Source organism: Megalops cyprinoides, chromosome 21 (genome assembly GCF_013368585.1).
Source record: "Megalops cyprinoides isolate fMegCyp1 chromosome 21, fMegCyp1.pri, whole genome shotgun sequence".
Taxonomy (NCBI): Eukaryota; Metazoa; Chordata; class Actinopteri; order Elopiformes; family Megalopidae; genus Megalops; species Megalops cyprinoides.
Window position 1 is genome coordinate 25,065,183 of NC_050603.1, and position 20,732 is coordinate 25,085,914.

At 44.4% G+C, this 20,732-nt stretch overlaps 1 protein-coding gene across 1 annotated transcript in view; it reads left to right on the forward strand.

The window, feature by feature from the left end:
- Positions 1-12,265, forward strand: part of ext1b (exostosin glycosyltransferase 1b) — an 87,266-nt gene extending 75,001 nt beyond the window's left edge. Inside the window, exons 4-11 of the mRNA XM_036515955.1 lie at positions 477-596; positions 2,590-2,722; positions 3,623-3,741; positions 5,820-5,915; positions 8,790-8,879; positions 10,635-10,795; positions 11,426-11,597; positions 12,033-12,265. Coding sequence (XP_036371848.1) covers positions 477-596; positions 2,590-2,722; positions 3,623-3,741; positions 5,820-5,915; positions 8,790-8,879; positions 10,635-10,795; positions 11,426-11,597; positions 12,033-12,218 — 1,077 coding nt within the window. The 3' untranslated portion in view covers positions 12,219-12,265. The remainder of the gene's footprint in view (positions 1-476; positions 597-2,589; positions 2,723-3,622; positions 3,742-5,819; positions 5,916-8,789; positions 8,880-10,634; positions 10,796-11,425; positions 11,598-12,032) is intronic.
- The last annotated feature ends 8,467 nt before the right edge of the window (positions 12,266-20,732 follow it).

Consider the following 20,732-nt stretch of genomic DNA (forward strand, 5'->3'; position numbering starts at 1 on the left):
GGAAGCTGAGGCTGCTGGGAGATTCTGACCTCTGCTCCCTTTTCTGGGGTGTTGCTCATCTGTCACTCCTTTGACCATTGCAGAGCCTGTCAGGGCTACTGCAGCACTGCCGAATCACTGAGCCTCACATACGAGACTCTCTCCTTTAGCTGGGTTTCTGCTGTGATGGTTTACAGCTGTGTCCCTGTCTGTAGAGAGAACACAGTTTGGGCCATAGCTGTATTGATAGAGCTGAGTGTTTCCTTTATTTAGTTTCAGTATCGACTGATCCATTTCAGTCTTTTTGAGTAAAATAAGCACTGGGATCCTTTCTGTGTGTGTATCTGCATGTGAACACTTCATGGATGCATTGTTGGGGATGTCTGGTCTCTGAACGCTGCATGAATGCATTGTTGGGGATGGCTGGTCTTTGAAGGCTGCATAGATGCTTCGTTGGGGATGTCTGGTTGCTGAATGCTGATTTCTTGTCCCTGTAGATCCCATCCACGGTGCGGTCCATCCATCAGGACAGCATCCTGGCACTGAGGCAGCAGACCCAGTTCCTGTGGGAGGCCTACTTTTCCTCGGTGGAGAAGATCGTGCTGACCACTCTGGAGGTGAGTCCCCTCTCCACAGAAGGAGCAGAGCATACAAGTATCATTGAATAGCATAGCCTGTGAGAGAGTTTTTATAAATAGCATTCCAACAGCACTGTGTGTCATACATCCTCTACTTTAAGCTGTTTGTGTGTGTGTATGTGTGTGTGTGTGTGTGTGTGTGTGTGTGTGTGTGTGTGTGTGTGTGTGTCTGCTGATAAAGCCACCAGCCACTCTAGCCACAGGCGTCAGCAGTGGGGATATTGGGTAATATTTCTGTCCTGTATTTTGATTAGGGTAAGGATCTGAACTGTTTTTCATCAGTCTAGTGGGTCATAACCCTGAGGCATACTCAGTATTCTTGAATAAGCTATCAGAGAGTGTAATTTCCACTGTTGCTGTCCTGCCTGAACCAACAGATTCTATGGTGCGAGTCATCTTTGTGTTCACAAAGCAGTGTCTCAGACTCCTCTCAGCTCTTATCAAAGAAATGCCCAGCTTCCTGACAACGTTCAGTGACATACATTTATATTTGGGGCTGGACAGCCACACTCTCTGTAGCATGCCTGGGATCTCTCCCAAAGGGAAGAGGGGTACTTCTGGTTAACATAACAGCCCGATCACTCTTGGATTGGACAGTAAGGGTGGGAGACACGTCTTAATGACATTTTAACAGTGAACAAGGCCCTCTGTGACAAAGCACAAAGCACGTTACATATCCAGTCTGTCTGTTCTCTGAAAATGATGAATAGTTTTCCTCATAATTATAATTGATATGTACATCTGATCTGGAGTTAGTTTGAAGTTTTCTGAAATTCAGGGAAAAGGTCTAGTGCCATATGATAACTCCCAAGTGCCTGTTAAACATTAAGTAAAAGTTTCAGCCAAACTGTTTCATTAGTAATGTTATTAGATTCACTGCATGAGTCAGCATCTCCAAATTGTTCAGCTGACCTAGTGAAAACTGTTATGGAGGATGGAAGATGAAGAACACTCCTTTTGCGCTCGTTGGTCAAGTCAGAGTTGAGTTAAAAATGGAGTTAGGCTCACAGTCTACCTGTGGGTGTGGTGTGTTCATGGGAAGTTTTTCTGACCAGGAGGAAACGCCCTCAGTAAATGGAGGGACTGGAGGTTTGTCCCTGCACAGACAGCAGTGCGACATATGTAAATGGTGTTACTGCTATAGTCTGGAGATTACAGGCTCATGCTTTATTCATCGGCCACACTTGCGCATCTCATTAGGGACGGGGAAAGACATGCCGGCGCATCTGTGAGCGGGTTTAAATCCCCCCCTCCTCTGTAGCCCAAGTGCAGGCAAGGCAAGCTCTTCAGCTCAAACCCAGCGGCCCCTCCAACAGCCGATTGCTCACTCCGGCCTGTTGAAACTAATTGCGGAATTTCCAAGAGGTCGTTGTTGCTTTTTTTCCCTTATAATCCCCTTCCATCACCCGCTGTTCAGGTGATATTAGCTGTTGGGAGTCTAGATTGGGTAGTTAATCTTGTGCTTCATATTTAGGGGGGTGCTTGGTGGTGGGGGGTGGTTTTGAGAAAAATGGCCTTGCAGCCTGGTCTGTAGATTACATTTTTAAGATGGCGAGTACTTTTTTATTTAGAGGAAGAAAGGATTGAGAGGTAATCTGCTGAGCTGAAGGAAGTGGTTATTTTACTGCCCTGAGGCGAAAGAGAGTAATTCTCCTTTTTCTTTGTCAGACAGCCCTTACCCTCAAAGGTGAATTTTTATATCGCTTTGTCCATATTTTAACAACAACAATCATAACAGTAGCTCAAGGCGATTTCGAAAAGCCCTGATCCAGCTGCCCAGCCCTTACCCTATCCCACAACCATCCCCAGCCACCAGCCACTGCCCTCTCTGAGCCAGATGTGCTATGTCACATCAAGTGTCACCATACAAATTGTGGAAGAAACGCAGCAGTGGGTGGAGCCCAACTCACCGCAGCTCTGATTGGCGTTGTCAGCTATCCATCAGATTGATCCAGTGTGTTCTGTTTGACAGATCATTCAGGACAGGGTGTTCCAGCACACATCACGGAGCAGCCTGATGTGGAACAGCCATCCGGGGGGTCTCTTCGCCATGCCACAGTACTCCGCCTACCTGGGCGACTTCCCCTTCTACTACGCTGGACTGGGTGAGCCCCTCAACATTCTCTGGTCTGGCTGCAGAAGGTTCTGGAGCCTGGCCTGTTGACTGGTGCGAAAAGACAGCACTCCTGAATCTGTGCACTCTATGCTATTTCCATATTTTGGTGGTGAGTGGTAGTATAAGGATACCAGACAGTAAATGAGGTTACTCAGCGACATACACATAAACTACTACCAAGAACTTCATCCTAGCAATACCAATTACCAGTATGGGAGATGACTGAGCGGTCTCTGTTTGGCTAGCAGAGGGAGGCTGCCTGTCTTGCAGTGACTGTGGAGTCTGCCGTTTAGTGACATCCCTAGCATTAAATTTGGGGAGACTGAACCCAATGCAGTGCAGCTGTCACACACAATATTTGCATATGACTGAAAAAAGGCAGTTTGATTCATCTGACAGGCCAGTTCATAGAAGATGAAAATGAAGATGAAAAAAAAAAAAAAAGATCAAGAAACCACTGTTCTACACAGTTAACCCTTTCGCATGTAACTTATTTTATGCTATGTAGTGTGCGTGCTACGTGCTATGTTTTCATTATGTTTTCATTAGCGTGGTTAAGCTTCTCATAGTTTTCACCGTCGCATTTGCTATATTTTTTAATGTTAAATTGCTGTTTCCTCAAAGCTAAATCAATCTAATCTTTTTCCAATCGCACCGGTTTTAGCATACGTGCTAAACAGCTAATCACACCGGTCTGACCATATGCACGAAAGGGTTAAAGGTCACCTTAAGTGACTCCAGTTAACCCCAGGAATAGAGTGTATGCCAGCTAATTATAAAGGGATTATTAGTTGCTAATTAAAGTTTATTTACTTGATGTGCACACAGGTAAGCATGTCCCTTTAGGTTCCTTTTCAAGTGCTTATTGTACTGTCTGACTGTTTTGCAGGTATTAAACCGTACCCCAAGTTCACCGCGGTTATCCATGCTGTCACCCCCCTGGTCTCCCAGTCCCAGCCTATTCTCAAGCTCCTAGTTGCTGTTGCCAAATCGCAGTACTGCGCCCAGGTAAGACCAGCTGTACAGGTATGGGTTACCATGAGTGGCCAGAGAGGCTGTGTGGGTGTGAGTGACCGTTAGTGGTCAAAGTAGCTGTGCATGTATGAGTGGCCATGAGTGATCAGAGTAGCTGTGCGGATGTGAGTGACTGTGAGCGATCAGAGTAGCTGTGCAGATGTGAGTGACTGTGAGTGACCAGAGTAGCTGTGTGGATGTGAGTGACTGCCAGTGATCAGAGTAGCTGTGCGGGTGTAAAAGACCATAAGTGGTCAGTGGCAGTTTTTTTAACCCTTGGTGGCTTTTCAAGATGCCCACAGTCAGGTATTGAGTTAATCTTATCACTTAATATAGGCCACTGCAAATGAAACCAAATGAAGCCAATCATTTGATGCAAAATTATTTCCACGGTAATTCTCAGTATGTAAGAGGGTGGATTCTTTGAGGTGGAACAAGGCACCATGGAAACTTCGGTGATATACTTCCTGTTCTGAACGCCATCTTCACAGAAAATCATTCTCCTGGCCTGTGCCAGAAGCTGTTGCTCAAAACAAACACACAATTGTGCAGTCGCAAAGGATGAACTGATCTTCCTCCTCTGTAAAACCTCTCAGATCCCTCCAGAACCAGACAGGAAAAACGTATCTGTTAATAAGACAAATGTTTGAAGGAAGTTGACATTCGCAGCATTCACAAGTCCTTGCTGCTGGAGAGCTGCCTCTGTCAGATCGCACGGCCGTTTCGTTTGTAAAACCCTGCTTAAAGCGGATGACAGTACACCGAGGGGAGCAGACAGGCGGAACACGATCGTGTGTCAAGGCGCTTCTGCATTACAACCTAAATTAAGTCAGGGGGCAAGAACGTAGCAGGTTTAACCAAATGTACCCCCAGCAGATCTGCGTGAGACATCACACACACAAAGACAGACACGGTGGTGATGGGGAGAGGAGGGGTTTTGGAGGACCTTTGGTTCTCTACCTCGAGCTGGAACGAAGCGCGTTCGCGGGAAAAGAGAGCAGAGGACAGGGAATAAGAACAGAACCTCTCCGTTTTGTTTCACTTCGATGCACAGCCCCCTTCTTCAGAGGGACCAGGGGGCGCAGCCGATGTGTCGCTAACGGAAGGGAGGCTGGGTTTGATCTGGCTCTCTGAGACAGAAGCCCACCCGCTGTGACTGTTTGTTCCTGCCTCTCCAGTACAGGAAGTCTGCTACAAGCCTGGCATACTGCAGAGAGAACAGGGCCACTGACAAGGATGCTCTCTGATGTACCCCTCCGTTTGACTGTCAGCTGGCAACCGTGACATTTTCAGCAAGCCAGAGCCACAGTCCCCAACGAGGAGGGGGGTGTTGCGATCACACGCGTGGCACCTGAATATTTCATGCGCTTGCCATTCCCACTGCCAATCGCAGTTTAAGCTCTGCGTCGCCACCTAGGGGACGGTGTCACAACTGTGACCTTCCCTTCACCTGCATTTTCTCATCCATGCAACCAGCCGTGATCCACCCTCGTGGCTAAGATAGATGCCCGCCATTTCACCTGTGTGGATATACGGAGTGTAGTGTGCTTGTGTAGACGGTAAAAGGCTTTTACAATCAGTATGTGGAGTGTATGCTGGAACCATGCATTGACCGTTAACATTAAATGAAAATTGATGTTTAAGTGTAAAGTCAATTGCTCGGGTCAGCAAAAGGTGTAATTACCCATGAGCCAACTGAGCGCACAAAACATGTCTAGTTAAAGAGGGGCTGATGTGAGAGATGGCAGGGTTGAATGGAGGTGATTTTCAGATGATTGGCTGACATTATGTTGAACCATCTAAATAATGCTCTTCCCAGTATGACTTGGAGACATTGTATAATCAGCTGGAAGATTTAGCAGTGTGATCATCTGACTACGCAACTACACGGTCTGTCAGAGTGAGAGTAAAATGCAGTGTAATTCATTGGGGAAAAGTAAATGAAATGTTAAATGTTTTTGAGAGCAGCATGCAGTGTTTACAGTGTTTTTTTTATTTTCCTGTCTCTCTCTCTCTCTCTCTCTCTCTCTCTCCCTCCCCACCTTTGGCCTTGTTCTGTCACCGCCGCGTAGATCATTGTCCTGTGGAACTGTGACAAGCCGCTGCCCGCCAAGCATCGCTGGCCTGCCACCGCGGTGCCCGTCATCGTCATCGAGGGGGAGAGCAAGGTGAGCCAGCCTTGGCGCTCCGCTGTCACCCCAACGCCCAGAGCTTAGGGGTTGTGTGCTATGGGGGAGGGCGGAGTTTTGGGACTGAGGAGTGCGTGCTGGCCATCAACCATTCAAGAGAGAGCCAAGCCTCTGAGATCACACAGTGAGAAGGTTTTTTTAAACTGGCCTGGTATCTTCTGCCATCTGACATTCTGGGAAGCGTTTGTTTGTCATGTGGAGCAAATGTCTCAGACCTAACTGCAGTTCTAAGCCTCCAGACCTTCTCTTGTGTTTGGGTTGTGGTTTTGCAGGACTGTTCCCTCAACTTGGGTTTAAATGTTATGTTTTGTTTTGCTTTATTTAGGTTTTTGGCTGAGTGCAACATGAGCCAGCACACAATCCCTATGTTTTGTTTCTGTGACTTCATAGTGCACAGGGCAGCTCTTGTCTCAGTTAAAGAGGGGGAGAGGGGAAGGCCCGATCCTCAGCTCAGATCACATCCAACGCTCCCTCTCCTTGATACAGCACTGCATGAATTCACCCCCCTGGGCAAACATGTCAAACTTCTAACGTTACAAACGACAAGTACTGTGTAATGCAATACAAGGGTCTGTCTGCCATTCAGAGCAGAGGCACTGAGCTACAACCACATCACTTTGATGATACTGAATTGTGTGTAAGATTTATTGCACCTTTTATGAATCTGAATGCTTATAGTGAGGGTGCTGATGCACCCCAGCAGCGAGCAGCAGCTTCTTGGGGAAGCATAGTAGCCATTTTCCTCCAGAATATTAACAAGCTGAGGACGAGAGGATGGATTTATTCAGCCAATTAAATTGCAGAAAGATTAGATGGCCAGATTGACAGAGAGAGAGAGAGGCTGAGAATTCATTTGGTCAAGACATCTGGGAAGCTCCTACTCTTTCAGATTAGTGCCAGGGGGTTGTTAATGACCAGAGCAAGTCAGGACCTTGGTTTTACATCTCATCCAAAAGGCAATCGCCCGAAAAACCAAAGCGGTGAAAATGAGGGGAAGCAGGGGTAGTTCTCTCTTGCTGGGCATTTTGACGATTAAGGAATCCAACTTGCTCACAGCCTGCAAAGTCTTTGAGATGAATCTCGGGCTGCCTGCTTATGACAGACGGGTTCTCTTCTGGAGTAAATTGCACTTCTCAGTGCATTTCCAGGAGCAGTTACTGAGCATCTGCAGAACGGAGTTTTGCCTTACCGTTCTAGTCTTTGAAATAAACTAAAAGATTGCAATGATTGTCTTGATTGTATTCAGTTTACTTGTTTCATGATTTCATTTAAAGAATGTATTACTGGGAAGACACTTTCTTGGCAGTGCATCTCCAGGATGAGTTGTTATGCGTTACTCAATGCACTCAATATTGATTTTCCGAGTGAGAAGACAAGATACAATAAACCAGAGCCACCGGTGTATTTTTGACATTTTAAACAGCAGCTCTGAGCCTGGTGTTTTATATAACTGAGCTGGAAAAAGAGCAAAATGCTGGAAATAGGTTGACCTTCAGAACTGAATAAGGAGGGAGAGGGTGGATGTGTGTGAGGGGGAGAGTACTTCCTGTTTATCTCCTCGGAGATATCAAGATGAAAGCACCAAGCTCATTGATATCAGTCTGCATATCATTAAGCGGGTGCTCTCCTGCCCCACTACCACGGCCGTGCTTCCCCCAGGGGCGCGGAAACAGTGGGATGTGCTCAGATAGTTTTGGCCGTACCATTTCCATTCATTTCCATAATCTGGGAACTGAAAGTACCGATCAGTAAAGTAGCCGTCTCTGTGTATTTCATTTCAACAAACTCAAAGTGATTATGTTTCAGTCGTTGGGTGAATGTGGATGTAAGATATAACTTGTTGCATCACATCTTAAATTTTCTAAAGGTGTGGTGGCAGTGTGGTGTTCTGGTAAGGAACAGGGCTTGTAACTGAAAGGTTGCTTGTTTGATTCCCTCCTGGGTAACTGCTGTTGTACCCTTGGGCAACCTAGATTTGCCTCAGTGAATATCTATCTGTATAGACAGATAAAATTGCAGCCTATGTAAGTCACTTTGCTAAATGACAGTAATGTAAATGTAATGTTTAAAAAAAAAACATTCCTCACCAAGTTTACTAGGGTGAACTTGAAAAAAGCACTAACAGGAAACATATGGTCAGACAAACCACTCGTTTACAGAGCAGCCTCAGTTCTGTTTCTTGATGAATGCCTTGTTGTCCAACTGAGCACTTTCACAGGGGTTGTTTTCAAAAACCTATTGCACTTTTCCATTTGAATTCCAGCTCAAGTTTGATGCAAACAGGAAGACCTTAGGTGGCACCTTTATTAAACACAACATTAAAGATCTTTTTGTGGCTGTGAGCTGTGCATTGTGGGTATGAGGGGATACATACATAATGGCATTGGAAGAGGCCACTCTCCATTCTTTGAAATGTTGCGGATCTTCAGAGTCATGGCCGATACAGAAGTCAAAGAAAGGACTTTCTTGTTTTGTTCATTTTTTTGCTCCACGAGGCAAACTGTCAGCAACAGGAGTTCATGTAGAGTTGAAACAGGAAAACGGTAAACAAACCAGCAGTTTTACTTGGAAAAACGTGTCACTAGAAACTATTATGTAAATATGTTTTGACTGTAAGGCGCTAATGGGTATGAGGCTTGATGAACCCTATAACACCACTATGAGCAGTCACTGACGTAGATAACCTATTTTAAATGCATTGTTCTCCATAGTAAAGCAATATTCCTGGCTCAAACCAGAGAGCTATTGACATCCTGTGATAGCTCCGCTCATGTCAGGGTTCGTCAAGCCTCATGCCCCCAGTGTGGGTGGTGTCATTTGTTGACCCCGTGTTGTGCATGCTGCCCCCTGTAGGTGATGAGCAGTCGGTTCCAGCCCTACGAGACGATCGTTACAGACGCCGTGCTTAGCCTGGATGAGGACACAGTGTTGTCCACCACTGAGGTGAGCGAGCGAGTGAGGGCCCTGGGGTGGTTAAGAGCGGTGTGCTCTGCTGTTTCTTGTGTTCCACAGACGTGCCGTGCATTAAGGCCGCCTGCCTCCCTCCAGGTGTGAGATGGCATGGGCTGTCATCTGCGAGAGGGTACTTTGTGTTGGAGTGGGGCTGTGTGTATGTGTGAGTTTGTCTGTGTGCATCTGTGTGCGTGCATGCGTGCATGTGTGTACTTGCTCATGTGTCGTTCCATCCACTGCCACTCCAGTGAGAGAAGCTTAGTCCAGCGTCACTTCCCCTGGGTGCTAATGAATTACCAACAGCTGATTTTACTCATCCTGGTTCTGCAGCTTTGTAAATCTGTCATACTCAGAGGGACGCACAGGCACACACACACACAGAAACAGGCATGTAGGGACACACACACACACACACACACACAGAGCATAGTGAGCTGGAGGGGTCTGTGGATCCCTGCGGCAGCGGGTCCTCACTGCCCAGCAGAAGACCGGCCTGCCTTTCATCACACTCTGGACTCCCTCCAGCAAGGCTCACTCTTCCCCCAGCCTCGCTGGGACATCTCCAGTGGCTCTAGCTTTTTCGCTCAGGAAGGAAGAAAAAAATCACGTCACTGTGTCTGAATAAAGCAGATGGCTGGAAAGAGAGAGTTTGCTTTCTTTTATTCCTCTGTGCCTTTGTTCCCTCTGTACACTCTCTGTGCCTCTATTCTCTCTGTACGCTCTCTGTGTTATGGCCTGTGTTCCTCTCTCTGCTGTGGCCTGTGTTATTCTCCTTGCTGTGGCCTGTGTCCCTCTCTGTTCTATGGCCGGTGTTCTCTGTTCTGTGGCCTGTGTCATTCTCTGTTCCACTGCAGTGCTCAGCACTCCTTGCCAGCAGCTGTTGGTTTACCTGCAATGCCTTTTGCGCAGACAGAAAGCTTTCCAATCTACCACATGTTCTCACATCCCAAATATAAAGGAAAAACAAGAAGCTAAAACTTTTTTTTATCTCACTGTGCTCTTACAGAGTGGGGTAAAATGCCTTGCACAGTAACTCAGTGCAAGTTTCCCTCTTGCTCTCCCCCTCCCCCTCCCCCTGGAGCAGTTCTCAGATAAGGAACCGTGGGGCTGGAGCAGCCTGGCTCCCCTCCATGTGTCCTTGTGCAGGCTCTGGGCAAGGCCCCCTGCCTGGATCTAGGCTCGGCTCAGCCGGGTTTTATTTAGCCTGTTCTGGGACCACAAAGCACCTTCCTGGAGTGGCTGATCAACACGTCACTCTAGGTCTCCAGTCCCCAGTGAGATGTCACCTAGCTGTTGCTGCAAAGTCACATTCGCCTCAGGGTGACACTTTATATTAAGGTCCCATTAATGAACCAGTTATTTATGCAGCTAAACAACATTGAATATCTATTAATGTTATTAACGTTAATGAATTGTTTTGCAGTCCTATCATTGACATAAATTGTCTTTCGAACCTTATAAATGAATTATGAATGCTCATTGAGCACAAATTAATGGAGTAAAGGATTAGTTGTCTTGTTTTGCAGGGCTTGTCCTAAAACCATTTGCGATGGGAGATGTCTACTTTAGAGCAGGATTGCAATAAATGATAATGATTTAGTATTATATTAATTAGTTTTATTTCCAATTTTACCTTAATAGAAAGCATCACTGGCTGCCAGCAGATTTGATGAAAGGACGAGAGAACAGGTCAATGAACAGCAAGCTTGTTTGTGTGATTAACTGCAATGCCTTACCTCCCCACAGGTGGACTTCGCCTTCACGGTTTGGCAGAGTTTCCCAGAGAGGATTGTGGGATACCCCGCACGTAGCCACTTCTGGGATGCCAACAAGGAGCGCTGGGGCTACACCTCCAAGTGGACCAATGACTATTCCATGGTGCTGACGGGAGCTGCTATTTACCACAGGTAGCTGCGGGGGGAACATTATCTGGGCCCACTCCCTAGCTGAGTGCTTGCAGGTTTGAATCCAGACCACGACACTGCCATATCTGTGAGGAAGTTGCTTCCTTGGTCACTCCAGTAGTGTGTTGGCTCTGAAAATGCGTTTGTGAGTGTGTTAATGTCAAGTGTATGCCCCAGGTCATCTTTGACATACGCACCCGCTAAGGAATGAAAATGTGCCGAGGTCTCAAGGTGTTGTCACCATACCCATGGAGCAGTAACAAATACATACTTACATTATACATGGAGAGGTGACCTTTGCTCTGTGTTCAGCTGGACAGCAAAAGATGAACTTTTACCTGGCTCTGTTGACCAGTGCACCTCTCCGTAATCTCCAAACACTTCATGTCCATGAGGAAATAAAGAAACAACCTGCCAGAAGTATTTCCTGCTTAGTATGTAGACCCCCAAACCCAAATGGAAAACTGGTTTTAGAATCAAATATGGTTTCTATCCACATCTATCCACCTCATCAGTTAATTCATTGTCTACCACAGACTGTGAATGCCAGACAGTAAATGGTTCCACCAAGGTTCCAAATGCATATATTTCCAGGCCTCACTCGTTTTAATTGTGTCGTTCCACCCTTGCCAGATATTACCACTACTTGTACACCAACTTCCTGCCGCCCAGCCTGAAGAGCATGGTGGACCAGCTGGCCAACTGCGAGGACATACTCATGAACTTCCTGGTGTCTGCCGTCACCAAGCTGCCCCCCATCAAAGTCACACAGAAGAAGCAGTACAAGGAGACCATGATGGGACAGGTATGCCATCAGTGTCTCACTGACAGATCACAGGTGGAGGATTCTGGGAACATGATTAATTTGGAAATCTTGTGCAATTTTGCAGTTTTTGTCACTAGTTCTCACTAGAATATAAATGTGATTGGGGTTGGGAGAACAAAAATGATTAAGATTCAAGATTCTTAAAAGGAAAAATGAACTCCATATGCTATAGGAATGAGTCAGGTGATGTCTTTTCCCTGTGACATCTAGGCCAGTCTGTGAGAAGGGTAATATGTGAAGCACTTACTGCTTAGCACACAAGGAGCTTTTATCACTGACGCTCTAACCAGAGCAGATGGTCAGGACAGCTACGTGAAGAGGTTTGAAGGGTTGACAATAATTAATGGTGTGTCTTCCTCTTTCCTCTTCACCCTACCCCCCCCCCCCCCCCCCCCCATGGTGGCGCGGTTGCAGTCGTCCCGAGCTTCACGCTGGGCCGACCCGGACCACTTTGCCCAGCGGCAGACCTGCATGAACAAATTTGCCAGCTGGTTTGGCACCATGCCGCTGGTGCACTCCCAGATGAGGCTGGACCCGGTTCTGTTCAAGGACCAGGTGTCCATCCTGCGCAAGAAGTACAGGGACATCGAGAGACTCTAACGAGCCCGGTGCCCCTGGTGGAGGTCCAGGGGCCGCGAGAGACAGATGAAGAGGGGGGCGGGGCAGGGCGGGGTGGGGCAGGGGGCGGTGTCAGGGCAGGCTGCCTCACAAACAGGGGGCTCCTTCCCTCTGTCTTCCACTTGTCCTTTGCAGCGTGTTGCCAATGATGATGACAGCAGCGGCAATGGGACTGGAGCATTGTCAGGGGAACTGCACAAACACATGCACACGCACACGCACACACACACACACACACACACACACACACACACACACACACACACACACACCTCATGGAAAGACTTTCGGAAAGCTTTTTCGGAAAACACAAACACACAAGAACGCTGCAGCCAGATGACTGACTTGTTTTCTCAGCACACTGACCCAAAACAGACCAAGGCAGGAGGTATCCATGTCTGGGCTCTGATCGATGTCCCCATTACCCCCACCCCATGCACACACCCCAAGCCTTTTTTGTCTCTTTTTTAACTTAGCAGGGCTCATTCAAAGCTTTCCTCCCTCTGCCAAGCACGTTTTGGGCTCCGGGTCTTCAATCTCCAAATGCGCCAACCACTTTCATGGTGCCTGCAAACAGTACAGTATATGGAGGTAAAATTGGGGCAATGGAGCTACTACAGCACTTCCTCTTTGTTTTGGTTTTTGGTATCTGTAAAACTCAGAGCGTGGAAGGCTGAAAACCTCTTTCCATAACCAACCACAAAACAATGTACAAGAGACATCATTTGGATGTGCTTGAATGTCATGTCATGTCTCAGTTTCTTCATGAAAAGATGGGAGTTTGCATAATTACACAGGCAGAAACCCTAGAACTACAAGTCATTCATCTTATTCGATGGAAAACTGTTTTTTGCTGTTATTTGAATACATTTTAGGCTGTTATTTTTTCTTTTATTTTCCTTTTATGCGATTTTCATTTGAGGATAGGAGAGCTGGTGCTTGCGGGGAATTGAAAGTGCATTAATCTAATGGCATACCCGCAACGATGTTGCTCGCTCGGTCCCATCACTAACACTTTTAAAGGTGTCCTAATATGCTGAAAAGTGAACTTTGGGGAATGGATGAAATGGAGCATGTCACTGCTTTCAGAACTCCTTCCATCTATTATTCCCTGCTCATTTCCTTGAGGCAGAGAGCATTAGCTCTGGTAGCAGATGGCCAAATTCCAATCTGAAAGGTCTTTGCTCACAACCGTTTCAAAGCGGTCGATTGAGTCACGGGCACGTAAAAAAAAAAAAAGAAGATTGCTGTTCCCCCAAATTTCAAGATCCATCGACAAACCAAGTTCCCTTTGAAGTGCAATCACGTGCAGCAGATGCATTTTTGTCCTAGCCTCACTGTCTCCTGTTTGAAGTGTTTTGGGAATTGTGGGATAGCTCATTCTGGAATATTGGGAATTATTCTGGAATCAGGTTTCGCCATGGGCTGCACTCTGTTGCGCCTCCTCCTGCCATTCCTGCCTCTGTCTCTGCAAACCCTTCCTTTAATTCTGCACAAAAGGGAGGAGGATGCAGAGAGGGGTGGTAAATGTCTCCCCGCCAAAACGCCTCTTCAAAGGAAAGTGTTTCAAAGTGATGGGCAAGAGCAATGGCGCATTTGAGAAGGATGAACCCGACTGAGCCACTCAGCGTGGAGCCCAAGGCAGACCCCCCCCCCCCCCCAGTGACTGCACCTTGGCCATCGGTCCCTGCCATGGGACACCCGCCTGTCACCGCCGTCACTCACCCTTCATTTTGTTATACTTTTAATTTTTTAATTATTATTCTTTCATTGATTGATTTCAAGGAAATGGCGCTGTGATGAAGGGGGCAGCCCTTCATCACCACTGTAATAAAGATGTTTCTCAGAGTGGCCGGCTATGTTAGCCTTCGCTCAAACAGGTACTTGAATGTCTCGCGACTTGAAGGAGCGCCGTAAAAGTGGCCTTTATTGGGGGTGGCTGAGCTTAAGTGTGAACTAGCTGTGAGCCAAATCCGAACCAAAACGTCTCCCTTTTGGACCTCTGTGCCATGTGGACTTTGCAAACACTAAACATGCGTTTCTCATGAAGGAACATAGGCATTACTTGGAGATAATAGTTAGGCCTTTTCTCTGAAGGCAGTGTAAGTGCACTTGAGGACTTGTGACCTGCTTCACCTAAGACATCACATTAATAGAGCATATTTGGCCATTTAGAGAATACAGTAAGGCCTCAGCCTTATTTAAGAGTTATAGTGGCTTTAAAATGTTATAATGGCTTTTCACGTTAATCTGCCAAAAACCATTTCTCTGTAGTTTACACTCACACTCACACTTTATTTTTGGATTGTATAATTTAAAATCAAGAAACCTGTGCTTTCATTTCTCCTGGTATTCCACATCTTTAGGAGCCAATATCATAGTCTGGGGTAGTTGTGCTTGTAATCATAGTTGTACTTGTACTCATATTTGTATTGTGTATATCTTAGTATTTATTAATGAGATCCTTAGCATCTGCCAATAGATTAATGAATAAAAGAATCTGCAGCAGAACAAAATGTCAGTATCTCACAAAACAAATGGCTCACATCTAATTTACATTTAAGTGCAACTCCCCTTTAAATCACCTTATTTAAATTCATATCATGCCTTCATATCTGTAATCCATCTTTATATCTGTAATCCAAAATCATCTCATATCAAAAAATCTCGACCATGCACAGTAATTACTTTCATAAAAGAACAAGAAACATTTCAGAGAGCCTTGTCTTTACTGTACATAGACTTGTATATTTATTTTCATGGAGCAAAGGAATTGTATAGTATGTGAGTACTGAAAACAATCTGAGGATTTCTTAGCCAGGGGAGAAGCTGTAAAGCAAAAAAGAGCATATCTTATTTTTTATAAGATGTACATTTTTTTCCACTGTTGCCAATATTATTGTTTAAATGTTTATAGTGTTGCCACATGGTTTTTTCCCCAATTAAAACCATCCCTGGTGTTTTCCCATGTCCTCTCAACTTCGCCAATGCAGATTAACCAGGATGTTGAGTTTTTAGTGCAATTGAGAGAGAGAGAGAGAGAGAGAGAGAGAGACATTGCAAAGCCATAGAACTTGATTTCAGCTTCAGAAGTTCATACACTCATCCTCGAGGGTAGCTTGCCCTCTTGGCGGTTCCACCAAAGACCAGTGAAACTTGCAGAGGTTCTCGAATCACAGGACCACCACATGCCCAATTGCGGATTGGATGTTTTTTTTGCTTCAGCGTTAATCTGTATTCATGAAAAGGTTCTCATCATCTGTCTGTGTCTGCTCATCTCCATGGCCATGTTTCACTGCAGGGACTGCCAAACCTTTGTCAGTTGTCCACCAGTCTTTTCAACATGCCAATTTAAGAATGCTACTTCTGTGGAAATATTTAACTTTTTCTTTTGTTTTGCTTTGCTGTTCATTCCAATGGTTTTCTTGAGCTTCTAAATCTAATCAAATGTCAAGGTTCATCCACTAAGCTCTTAAAGTACACCCTGGCTGCCTCTGTGTAGAGATTATACCCATTGACAGCAATGGGTTGCATGTGTCAGCTTTCAATCCAATCTGACGCGTTAGAGCCTTGTGCTTGGCATGTATATGGCATGCTGACCAGAGTTCTTTCACCTGAGGTTCAACCTGACATACTTTTACAGAACGGTAGTAGCAGGTTAAACTTTTCAGAGAGAGCAGCTTCGGTGACCTCTGAGAGTAATTTTTTGGACACTGTTCTCTTTTGCCATTTGTTCCAGTGGTTTGTTCAGGATTCTAAACCAATCCAAATGCCAAATTATTGTAACATTGGACAGTGGCATTTTGTCCTAAAACTGTCACCAGGGTTCTGCAGTGGTTTAAAAATGGAAATATGATGTTAACACTATACTAGACAACAGGCCTGTACAAAACTTTCTGTACAATACCAAATACTGTGTGCATGCCCTGTGTGCCAGTCCAGAACTGTGTTCCTTTCTTCTAGTGTCCAGTATTTAGTCAAAATCATTATATTCTGGTAATTGTCTGACATATTCAACCATAAGCAGTAAGAAAAAGATGTGTGAGTATGTTTGTTTATCTGTGTTTGTGTTTATCTGTGTGTGCGTGTGTGTGTAAATTTGTATACACACAAACGCAGGAGTGCGATGGCTCCTGTGTTCCTGGGAAGCTTATGTTTATGTGTGAGGCGAATACTGGGACCGTGCCTTTAATGAAAGCCACCTGTGCATTGGTCTCTGGTCAGCAGCCACAAGCTCAGTTCCCTAAAATATGTCCATAATGGTTGTTTTGTTTACCTTGTCAAACACTGGAGTACTCCCCACCCCGCCCTGATCGTGGACATCCCTGCCCTTGCCACGGCAACAACAGCAGCGCGGCGGGATGTCCTCTCTGACCGGCAGGACCACCTCCCTCTCTCTCTGATTATGGACTATTTATGATACGCCACACAAACTGGATTTTGGTATCTTCATTTGCGTCTGCTCCTCCAAGCCCCGCCCTGCCTCGTCCCGTGTAATTAACAAATGACTTTTATAGAGGAAATAAAGAACAATAGACAAATGACAATTTTGTAAGGATGATTTTATAAAAAAGATAAATAAATCATATTTGATAATAATCTGGGTGTTGTCTGGGTTTCTGTGTGTGGATCCTGATGATTTTGAATATAAACAATAATGTTAATATGCACTCCGCACAAGGACAAGTTATTAATCAGGTAGAGGCATCTCTCATCTCCATCTTCTGGTCCACTTGTGGTCTCATGCTTTATTTTCATAAGGAGCTTAATGGCATGATGTTTCCTCCAGCTGTAATTTTTTATGTGGCCAATACAGCAGCAACCTGCAGTTCAACCACTGGGGTTGGTCCAACTGAATTTTATTTCTATTGTGAATGCAACAGAAAAAGTGGAATGTGCATCTATTTAGGTGTGTCTCCTAAATGGACCTCACACCATCATGGCCTTGACCTCATGTTAGGGGTGGACCACAAAACACTTCAGCATCCCTGCCTTGTGGCACCAGTGGTCCTCACTGATGATCTGGGTATGTTTTCAGAATTGCAGTCATTGCAGTCATGGGAACTTGAATGACCGGTTCTTTGTATTAATCAGCTGCTGTTAGAAGGGCAACACTTTGACTTTCAGGTTGGTGGATCTCAGACTGGGGAGCAGATGTAACTGCTGCACATATACAGGAGCTGGCTGGCATGGATATGTAACAGAACTTTAAATACTCTGTCACTCAGTATGTTGTCTAAGTTTTATATTCCCTAAAGCAGCCAAGCCACACACATTCACGGTCATCGATTTTTGGGAAGTGAGTCATAACGTTTTCAGAAAGGGGAAGCATTGAAATCATTTATGTTGTACATTTAATAGACAGATTCCTCTTTTAGATTAATAATTTTCACCCTGTTTGATCCTTGTAATGTTGAAATAAAATTGTGTTGAAAAAACATGTAAATATTAAACCATAAAATGAATTATGGTCTGGAAGAATTCTCCACGTGATAAGTGGAACAAAACTAGTTGAAAGATTCTATCACTATTGTTTTGGTCAACAAAAACTAACGGCAGTGAGCTAGCTGGTTAGTGAATTGTTTCAAAAGCCATTTATACTGCCTTTTTATTTACTTAAAGCTTTTAGTATGTTTTTATGTCTTTGCCGGTTGGACATACAGCGCCTTGAAAAAGTATTCAGCCCCCAACCCTCTCTTCACACAAATGATTTCCACAACCTGAGATTTTGACTAATTAGATTTTTTTTTTATTTGTGAATCACTCACCTGTGCAACAGTGCAGCCCAAAAAAGAAATTATTATAAACCATTAAAGAATTAAAAAAACTGATGTCAGCAATTAATAAGTATTTTGTACAATTATCATCACTTATTTTGAATGCTCTTTTCTCTTCATTGTTTGTTTTTTGTTTTTTTTTTTTTTTTCCTCAATGGAAAATCCAACCATATTGTTTGACCTTATAGAGAGGGAAGGTATTTATATTCATGAAGTAATTCAAAACGGGTGATCCCCTAATTTCCTACACAGGTGGAGACCATCAACAAATTGGATGAGTTTATAAGACAATATATTGCAGCTGAGTGAGGTTAGCCTTATAACTACAAAGGGTATGAATACTTTTTAATTCTCAAGGTTTTGGTTTTATTTTTATATTTCTACATTTTTTTGAAAGGTTCTGGACATTTCTTTTGATTTTTCATGATGTACAATACTGTGTAGACCAGCTGGAAAAAAAAATCTTACTTTAATATATTTTAAATTTGCAATCTGAGACAAATTGTGAACACAGTATTGGGGGCGGAATACTTTTTCAAGCCGCTGTATATAAGAAAATCAATATTCCTTGAGAGGATTCCCTTTTATTCAAAGGTGGATTGTTACATTTCAGCCATTAGGTTGAAATGAGTACTACATGGATCAAACAAATTTTGGTAACTACATTCATCAGTAAAGATGTGGGTAAAAATTCAAGCATTTCAGCACGCTGCCTTCTTCAGTGAAAAGGGCCTCTTCTGATGGCCACCTTTTATTATGCCCATTTCTGAAGTGTCACCACAGGTGCACAAGATAATTAGAGAGAAACTAATCAGTGCCTCCATCTACAGCAACGCTACGCACTTCTGCTATACACTTCTTTTCAGATCCGCTGCCACTATTTAAGATCTTATTGATAGCCCTATTGAACACAGAGATACTGATTGGCAATTCCCCTCTAATTACCTTGCACACCTGAGGCGATGATGTATAGTTATAGGCAGTGTGTGAAATACCCAGTGGCAATCGGGGGGCGGGGCCCCCTACTCATACCTGCCGACATTTAGGTATCAATATACGGGAGTTTTTTTCAGCAGCGGGGGGCGGAGGCATTTTGCAATTCAAATTACGGGAGTTTCCCGGGAGAAACAACAAAACCGGCGCTGGGAGATGGCCTTGAAATACGGGAGAAACGGGAGTGTTGGCAGGTAAGCCCCTAACTAGTGCTCCAGTGTTATGCTGAAGTCTTACACAGACTCAATACGCAATATACAAGATTTCATGGATGCAAGCCAAGGCAATCAACTAGGCTATACACGCTTTGCACACACATCACCAAGGCTTATAGCGTTAACATGACTTATCAATTTGAAAAACTGTGCTTAGTGCCTAATTGAAATAAATGTCATTCTTTTATTCACTGAAGTCTTGTCACTGAATCATTGGATGAAGAATGTACTTTATTTTATGAAAACCTGTGCATGTCTTTTGACCACAACTTTTGAATCATTGCAATGAAAAGCAAATACATTATTTTATCTTTATTTTTCATACAAAGTGAAATGTAATGTCAGCCCTATGTTGGAGACAATGCAGAAATTTGCTGTGATTTCAAAACCAGATTACTCGACACAGGGGTCTGACCCCCCTAATTAAGACTTGGACAACTCCTCCCCCCCCCCCCCCGTGACGTGATTAGTTCGGTATGTACAAATATGTGACTAGCATCATTACAACGCGATATGTGTTCCATATCTGTGCAATGATGAGTTCATGAGTAATTCAGACAAGAGTAATGGGTGTGGAGATGGACGCAGAACTGTATGCAGATTGTAACTATCATTACATTTGATGTAAATTCAAAATTTATTTTTCTCGCCAACACTTCGCATAGACAAGCAACTCAGCTGAGAAGAAGGGATATGAATTTGGACGCAGGCTGCTTCTGTCGGGCTTTATGGGTTAAAAGACATTTTTAATGACAATTACAAGTGAGATATTTTTTAAAGAGTTTTCCAGATAGTCAAGCCCCCCCCCCCCCCCCCCCCACTTCGCACCCATGCTATTTCACTCACGACGGCAGTACGTCTGAATTTTTTTCAGAGCCTCATAAGAATCCTCATGGGCAGCTATGTACTGTAGGTTGCTGATTATTCCCAGCTAACGGCATTACTTACTTAGGCAACTAATCTTGATTTTGCATGTACATAATTACGTACCTAGCCTACCTAGCCTACCTATCTACTTGATAATGAAATGGCAACTTAATAGCAAACGTGAAGAGCCAAAGAGATGAACAGTGTCAACAATGAATAGAGTGTTTTAAAGTGTTGCTTATCCTGTAATTAAGATGCTAAAATGTATGTGGCTTTCAATATGCAACAGCTGTAAAGCCTCATCTTTGAATAACCATTTCAACACCATCCATAGTACATTTGATAAATGTCATGTATACATGGAAGAGTAAGTTTTGACTGGGTGGAGCTGCCCTATGCTGTCACTGATTTGTATGAAGCAATCAAAAGACTGCTCTCCACAAGTAAATCTCTATGATTGGTACAACTCAGCAAGTACCTGATAACACACGATCCACCCATTGGAGTTCATGAAGCCTCCCTTTCGCAGCTCCAATAAATGCTCTGTGTGTGTCTGAGTACTCTGCAAATTCTTGTTTCAATTCCTAAAAATTAATGAATTGGAAACTATTTCTTCCTGCCAGTCATGTATTGAGCAAAGACAT